Raw genomic sequence first — 8,582 nt, 5'->3', positions numbered from 1 at the left:
TGGGATATCATGTGCCACTTGATGTATGTTTTGGTGATCAACTTGCGGGTTTCGTGACATTGGGAACCTATGCATAGGGGTTGGCACACGTTCTTGACTCTCCGATAGAAACTTTGGGGCACTCCTTGAAGTACTTTGTGTTAGTTGGATGAATCTGAGATTGTGAGATGCATATCGTATAATCATGCCCACGAATACTTGAGGTGACAATGGAGTATCTAGGTGACATTAGGGTTTTGGTTGATTTGTATCTTAAGGTGTTATTCTAGTACGAACTCTTTTATAGATTGATCCAAAAGAATAACTTTGAGGTGGTTTCGTACCCTACCATAATCTCTATGTTTGTTCTCCGCTATTAGTGGTTTTGGAGTGACTCTTTGTTGCATGTTGAGGGCTTGTTATATTATCTATCTATGTTATTATTGTTGAGAGAACTTGCACTAAGTGAAAGTATGAACCCTAGGCCTTGTTTCCTATCATTGCAATACCGTTTACGCTCACTTTTATCATTAGTTACCTAGCTGTTTTTATTATTTCAGATTACAAAAACCTATATCTACCATCCATATTGCACTTGTATCACCATCTCTTCGCCGAACTAGTGCACCTATTCAATTTACCATTGTATTGGGTGTGTTGGGAACACAAGAGACTCTTTGTTATTTGGTTGCAGGGTTGTTTGAGAGAGACCATCTTCATCCTATGCCTCCCACGGATTGATAAACCTTAGGTCATCCACGTGAGGGAAATTTGCTACTGTGCTACAAATCTGTGCACTTGCAGGCCCAACAATGTCTACAAGAAGAAGGTTGTGTAGTAGACATCATGCCGCGCCCCGTCTTCCGTCTCTACATGAATCGCTGATGTGGAAGCCATGCCCCACCGCGCCACCCGGCGGCCATCCGGGCACGCCGTGTCCGGGATGATGGAGTTGATGTCGGCCAGGTCCCTGTTCCCATTGGCATCTTCTGCATTGGGACCCGTGGGGGCAAGCCGCGCTGCTCATCTGCGTCGATGGCGTCGGTGTGGCCTTCCCCTACAAAGACCGGCGGCTCCTTGGCTGGATCCTCTCCTCTCCTCTCTTCCACCTCTCGTCATCGGGTAAGTGGCAGGTATTGTATTCATAATCGGTTCCAATCTCGCACCCCTGATTCACTATTCTTCGTTTGATTCATTTCAGGTGCTCCTTCCGTCGATGTTGAGGTCCTAGTCTCGGTGATTTATCCTTGTATGTTCTATTGATATTGGTACTGTGTTCTGAACCTTGCTGCTTTGGAAAGGGTGTGGTTTCAGTTTTGATGGTTCTGTTCAATTCAAGGTGATTCAGTAATGTTCTGCGTACAAAGTGCTTCCTATTTTTGTGGTGAAAAATAGCGTGTTGGAGATAGTTCAGATAGTCAAAATTTGGCAGTATTTTCTTCTTCTTTTGATCCCGTTTCTTCATAGTTAGTCGGACTCAATAAGAATTAGAGCAAGTTGGAAAGAGGTTTGTTAGGTTGGAACTGATATATTTGCTTTCGCCTAGCAGCCTATACATATCATTTTATATGATGGGGATTGTGCTATATTACCATGTTATAAAAGTAGAGCTAGGATATGTCTTTCTTGAACTGTGTGGACATGCTCATGGCGGAGGTGATTTGTTTGTATGTTTTTTCAAGTAAAGTGGAGAAACTCCTGAATTGTGTCTTCAGAAATAGTTTACTGTTGTTGTGTTTCGCTCTAGTGGTTGTCAAGGTCGATTCAGATGCTGGTTACTGTGTTGGAATCTACCAATCCTTCTAATCATTGTGTTTTTCTGGGCCTGGAGGTCTACGCCAACCCAGGGCAGGGTGGTTTGAACACCAGTGCAGTACGGGCTGGGACGGACATCATCTTATCTCTGTCTCTACTGATTCAAATTACATGTAACTTATTCCCTCAAAAAAATTACATGTAGTTTATTCAGTTCTACAGCAGCCAAGGGTGGGGCATCGCACCAACGACGGTGACTGCAATGAGGGGACATGCCGATGTTCGTGTCGGCGCCGGAGACCGTGACCACAACTCGGGGGCAAGGTGTTGGTGTCAGCGACATCGCCCGTGTTGGCCCCTTGAGTTTTGGACATGCCGTGCTCTGGTTCTGGAAGCTTCCATTCCCATCAAGCCCCTCGAGCAGCCTTCAGGTGAGCGCACAGCTTCTGCTCCATTAACGCAAGTATCCAGGGGTTCGACTGCGTGGGCAGGAGCTCGGCTTGATTCACTTGCATATGTATTTTTTTCCTTTGTGGGCAGGAGCTCAGCTTGAATCACATACATCCAGATGTTCATGCATGTTAATCCTCTATTGGATATGGTTTAGCTCATAATGTAGGCCATGAAGATAGGCTTCCTTTTCCGAAAATGCCAAACGGAGACCGAGCTCAATGGAGGCCTTTATTTGAAAACTTCAAAATTTAAACTTTTCAGTTTCAAAAAATTCTATAAATAAATACACATATACCTAGATACATAATGTACATGTGTGCAATTTTTTAGGTGGAAATACATTAAAATGTGAGCTACACAAAAAAGACAAATCTGTGGCTTTTTACCATATGTATTGTTCATCTTCAAAGTCCATGATTTTTTTTGTGCCGCTCACAATTCAAGGTATTTCATCCTGAAATTTTTCACACATACACTTTACATCCTTGCATACATGTGTATCTTTTTTCAGATTTTTTTGAAACTGAAATTTATGAATTTGAATTTTTCAAAATAAGGGCTCCATGGAGCTCGGTCTCCAAAATGCCCCACTCTTCCTTTTCTGCTTATAAGCAACTAATTAATAAATGAATCCGGGCATGGCTCTACCATGTAGCACTCAGTTATGGGGCATCTATGCTTATATTTAATAATAATAAACAAAAGGAGTATGTGTGTTCTACAATTCTGCAAACTGTCAAAATTATGTTCATCTTTGTGATTTCAGTTTGGATCTAGGTGCTTCTGGCTGTTTCTGGAGTTCAGGTTCAAGTTAACCATGGAGGTGACTCATCCTTTATTTTCGTGAGGTTATTTGTGTCACATGTTACTGTTGCTTTAATCTTTGACATACTGTGCAAGTTGTTGAATTTCCTGAGTTTGTTTTCTGCTCCTGAGTTTGAATTTCCCCAAAATGTGCGCCCATTGTTGATGCGGTTACGGGTTAAATAGTCATGGATTTTATCGTCGTAGTTCGACGCCCTATAGTTTCACATGCCTCCCTTTTTCTATTTGGAGTATATAGGTGCAGAGGATTTATAACTGAGTGGATCATATGTACTCTTTTTATGATGCATCTCTGACCATGCAATTTCTTGGCGTCATAGAGAAGCCAAGAAGGACGAGATTGTCAAGTCAGCGATCGAGGTGCAGGCAGGTTGCTCATTCAGTTCAGCAATTGTGTGGATGTATTTTTTTGGAATCATATGCCAACACCTCAGTGTTTAACATAGTGATGGTTGTTGATTTTCTGTTACAATCTGCTGGTAGACGTGAGAGACATCTGGATAGATTCTTCCGACCAAAAAAGATGATTGGAAAGGCTCTTTCCAAGCATAAGGTGGAGTTTATTTCTTAATGTAATTTGGCTAGTCTGATGTCTATTTTGTGAAACTATATCGCCGTTGTAGATTATCTGATGAAAATTGCATTCTCTGTTGGGCACTGATTCAGATATATTAATATTGGGGAAGTCTCCCATATACTGCTCGAGGTCGGGAAGGTGCGGAGACTGCTAGAGGAAGCGTTGGAGGCCGAGCGCAGCAGCAATGATGATCTGCTACTGGTGCTGGACCATGTACGTCTTCAAAGGAACGATAGTTGGGTGGCTGGCTGTATCCGCCAGATTTTTGCGGCTGTGCTCAGCCAAGTTTTGAGAGCATATTCAGTAAATCTTGGTTGCTCATATCTTGGCATGGCATGTCTTCTCATAGCATGCCGCGGGGCCTAGGCGAAGGAAGAGAGAAAGAGAGAGGAAGGGAGAGAGGGGTGGGTGGCGGGAGAGAGCGGATGGGAGATAGAGAGGGAGGCAGGGAGAGAGAGGGGGTGGGGGTTGAGGGAGAGAGGAAAAGGTTTACCATGATGCAATGAAAAAGTGTGCAACCATATGATGATAACAAGTACATTGCAATTTAATTTAGAGATACACAACATAGGCTACCATTGCAATTTAATGAATTTAGGACTGAATTTTCTATTAGGAATTTTGCAACTCCTCGAACCAGCTATTGAAATTGAATCTCCCTAAATTTTCTAACATGTGGGAACAGAGTTCAAAGAATACATTGATTAAATCAGAACATTCAATAAAAACTCTTTATTCTAATACATGTCATTTGTGCTCTCCAGCGGCCTTTGTAATTGTCCATACTTCAGAAGCAACAAATCTACCATCCTGAAAAATAGTGATTTGATTCAGCATGTGTTTGGCCAAGATTCCGAACACCAATACTTAATGAACTCGACATTATATGTTTCATTTTGCCATGCTTCTTCACAAGTTCCAAATTGTTATTTGGCTTAAATTGATTAAAATTTAAAATTTTGTGTAATCAAATTGCAGGATATGTGTTTGCTATTTTTTTCCCTGAAGGCAGATCTTGTAAGCTGCTATGTTCTTTGAACCCGTGGGTAGCAATTTGATTTAAGTGGCCTGGTTCTTTCAATCTGTGTGTAGCACATCCTGTTTGAACACATAACTATGTACCAACCACCTCGTAGGAGGTCTTCCAAATTTTCAATGAAATGAAACGCAAAGGCCTTTTGCATTTTCTCGAGAAAAAAGTTCAAGTAAGTAGTGTATGAAGCTATGTGATAGTCCAAACTCTCACTAAATATCATGGTTACTAATGCCAATTAGCATCTCATAATTTGATGCCAAATTTCCTTTGCCTATATGTGATCAGAACAGTTTACATATATATATCTTTGAAATGTCTGCTTACACTTTTTTAGGACAGCTGATTTCAGTACCACACGTAATAATTTTCTTAGGTGAATTTCAAGACATTATATGGTTATCAGAGTGTCATTTTTTGATTTGGACCTGCATGCCATGCTTTCAGCAGCCATTGTATAGTTAGCTACTCATCTTGTCACCTAGAGTTATACCCCTGCACATATCTGAAGGCAAACATGGTACGCAAGTGATCTGGTTATGAAAATCTTCATGGCCAGTCAAAATGTACCTGATGCTAGGTGAAAATAATCACAAAGGTTCATTGAAGATGCATTGGATTTAATTATTTAGTTTTTCCCATGGAGTTAATTGTCATTGAGAAGCATACTATTTTGTTGATGGATCGTAACTTGTTAGTTGTCATTATTTAGTTTTGCCCCTGGAGTCCAAGAGTCCATCAAATTTCATAGATTACTTCATAACTTGTTGTTGATGCTTGTTTATGCCTTCTGAATGTGTGCTCTGTAGCTTGCTATTGTCGTTTGACACTTGGACTTAGATGATATGACTTGGGGTTCGGTGCATAGCTCTTCCAAAAATATAAAGTACGGTAGAGCATCTTGGATAGTACATAGCTCACTGAGGCCTTCCGCTCCTTCAATTTATTTTGTTTTGAGCAATGTTGATTGGCTTGAACCATTGGAAGTATATCACCATCGGTTGGCTGAGAAGCTTGTGTACTTTCTATAAACTATTAAAGCTTTGTGCTGAAATGCAGGCCAAGATTGATGAGTTGAAGGCGAGAACAAACTACTATACTACCCAGCAACTTATATAGGTGCATTTCCTATATTTTACAATAACATGACCTGCCAATTGTGCTTTATGCAGAGTTGTACTGGTTAGTAGTTTGTGTATGAAAAATAAGCATGATTTATGCTCCCTTTTCACCTTCCTGAAAACAGTACATGTTGTATGTGTTGATGACGCTTTCATAGTGGTGATACAGAGATATGGTCTTGATCCTACTCAAGCTCGTCGACACCGATGTCATGGTAGCTGCTTCTGCGAGTCTCTTGTCATCTTCTTCGCTGCCGGCTTGGTAAATCTCTCAGTTTACTTCTCCTCTTTCTCTCTTGAGCTCTGTAGAAAGTGGGCTAGGTGGGGAGGCCGAGGGCAAAGTGCACAAGGAGGTGCATCGGTTTGAACGTATGTGTAGCCGGTAAGGGCTGGTTCATTCTCATCTCAAAGGCTGAAAGATCCACTGCTGCAGGTCACCACATCCGCTTCCCACAGCTGCGGACGATGATAAGGAGGTGGTGGGTGACATGGGCAAAGAGTGCTTGGAGGTCAATGTTGCTTGTCTACGTGTCTGCATAGAGAATTTTCTGTTGTTTGATTTTGTTTTATAAGTCCATATTGCATGTCTGCATAGAGAATTTCATAATATGATTGTTATTATTATATGTCTTACAGAAGTGCACAGTTTCACTATATCATAGTATTATAAATGCATGAGGGTTGATCTGGGTAAGTGTCTGGCGCTCTCTCCAGCATGCCACAATGTAGCATTTCTTAATGTTGTACAATGATGCTGATATCACATACAATAGCAGTGGATGTGGTGGTAATGTGAGCTACGTGAAACCTTGCAACCTACTATTTTAACTACCATTTTTTATCTTTAGTTTCTGAATTATTACCAATCACACATTAATCTCGAGGCGATTCCATGCTTGATCACCTCTTAGGTGGACTTATCCCCTCATGTTGCCGGCACAAGGAGCAGTGCTGCCCAAACTCCCGATTACCCATTGTATTGAGTTAATTACCCTTGAGGTGTGGACTTGCCATTTATTGTGATTTTACCATTCCTCATTTTAAAATTTTGTTCCACAAGATAGTTCTTGCTCATAGAGGATTTTAAAAAAACAGAGAACTTGTCAAGTTTGTGCTTTGAAAATGGGATACTATGCTCAGTTCTAACTTTAGTGCTGACAAAATGGAGGATTCCATGATACCTATTCCTATGTACCTTCATGTGAAGAAGAAATTACAACATTGTAATATATCAACTAAAATTGTGCACTAATTTATTGACGGAACTACTAAAGCATGACTTTTGACTCATTTGCCTACATTATTGAACTTAGCAACGCACGGGCATACTACTAGTATCACTAGGAATGCACACACGAAAGATAAATGGGATCCGCACAACCAAGGAGTGAGCTCTAAGATGTGTAACCACAAAAATGCTCTTGTTATACGGATACTAGATAGATGCTAGCTCGATTGCTCTAATGGGCTAGATACGCTAGTGCACCAACCTAGAAGAGAAACGAGTCGTTTTACTATTCCAAGTATGCTTATGTATGTAGTTACCAAATGATGTATCTATGCTATGAGGCTCGATACTATTGCTTACAAGCTCTTTGCTTCTCTTCTCTTTTCCTTAAAAGCTTTTGACTATGCCTCAATGCTTGGTATGCGAGCCACAACACGAGATAACAAGTAGTATATGCACGGGAGAGACATAATACTAATGGTGCACTAAGCTGTGGCCTGGCAATACTCGACAAGCTAGTCTCATTGGGTAAGCTACGCAAAAGAGGCTCGAGGCTATGAAGGTAATGGCAAGGGGGAAACAATGGTGTCATCGAGGTTACGTCCTTGCTTACGGTTGTTATGAAGATGGAGTGGTCGAAGCCGATGTGGAGTCCAAGTCGATGGTCAAGTGGCGGTGATGATGAAGTCAAATCACGCCTAAGTAGCCGAAACACCTTAGGACACGAGATAAACCACAACCCAAAACTCAAACAACCACGAGAAATAGTGCGGAAGAACACAAGTGGTGGTGGGGTGACAAAATGGTGGAAAACAAAACTGGCCGAAAGTCTCTAGATAGTCCGTGCGCACGGGGTAAGTGAGGCCCGTGTGCATGGGGTCTCGATGGCCCGTGTGCACGGGGTCCTTAGCGAGTGGACAAATTGCTCCGGATCCGTGGTGATTTCCAAACTTGAGGCCAAAGCCAAAGGATGGAAGGGTGGGGAAGATGGTAGGGGTAAATCCACTTGCCAAACACCAAATTCATGGATCAAATCAACCAAATCTCACAAGATCAACAAATTGCAAGAAAAATTTTTGGGGCTATTTTTGGTGGGGATTTTCGAATTAGGACGAAAAACAACAAAATCAAGATAGAAAGTGGAGGGTAGGGACTCCAAGATGTGAATCAACCTTGCTCGTGATACCAAGATGTTGTACAGTGAAACCCTAAGATGGATATTTTCACACTTGGAGGGGGAAAGGAGGAAGACCACCAAGAACACAAGCGGAATTCGATCCAACAATACCAAGTTACACATCCACTAGAATAGCAACACAAGATCCACAAGTTCACAAACACAATCAAAGGAAAGATACAATGTTAGAGTTCTTCCCACTCCTAGGAGTTGAGGTCTTGATGATGGTAGTCTTCTCCAAGGTGGAGGTCTGGAAATGCACAAGTGGATCCTCTCCAAAGAGGCCATGATCTCCGATGGAGGTGGTAGAAGGAGCAAAGCTCACAAATATCTCATCTAATACTTTCCTAACCCTAAACATAACCCTAGGTACGAAATATATGGGCTTCGGGTCGAAGTGGAAGAAGGGGAGGTCCAAAGCGCCATCTCAGCCA

At 41.7% G+C, this 8,582-nt stretch overlaps 1 protein-coding gene across 1 annotated transcript; it reads left to right on the top strand.

Annotated features, from left to right (window-relative positions):
* The first annotated feature begins 1,816 nt into the window (after positions 1–1,816).
* LOC119293588 lies at positions 1,817–6,010 on the top strand. Its single transcript, XM_037572014.1, has 7 exons — positions 1,817–2,165; positions 2,954–3,010; positions 3,333–3,382; positions 3,496–3,565; positions 3,679–3,802; positions 5,682–5,741; positions 5,913–6,010. Exons 1-5 carry the CDS (start codon positions 2,007–2,009, stop codon positions 3,685–3,687), a joined length of 345 nt encoding a protein of 114 aa, XP_037427911.1. The 5' UTR covers positions 1,817–2,006; the 3' UTR covers positions 3,688–3,802; positions 5,682–5,741; positions 5,913–6,010.
* Positions 6,011–8,582: the final 2,572 nt, after the last annotated feature.

The sequence above is a fragment of the Triticum dicoccoides genome, chromosome 4B, assembly GCF_002162155.2.
Source record: "Triticum dicoccoides isolate Atlit2015 ecotype Zavitan chromosome 4B, WEW_v2.0, whole genome shotgun sequence".
In the NCBI taxonomy this organism is placed as follows: Eukaryota; Viridiplantae; Streptophyta; class Magnoliopsida; order Poales; family Poaceae; genus Triticum; species Triticum dicoccoides.
The sequence above is the reverse complement of the archived record's forward strand: the minus strand, read 5'-3'. Positions and strand labels throughout refer to the sequence as shown.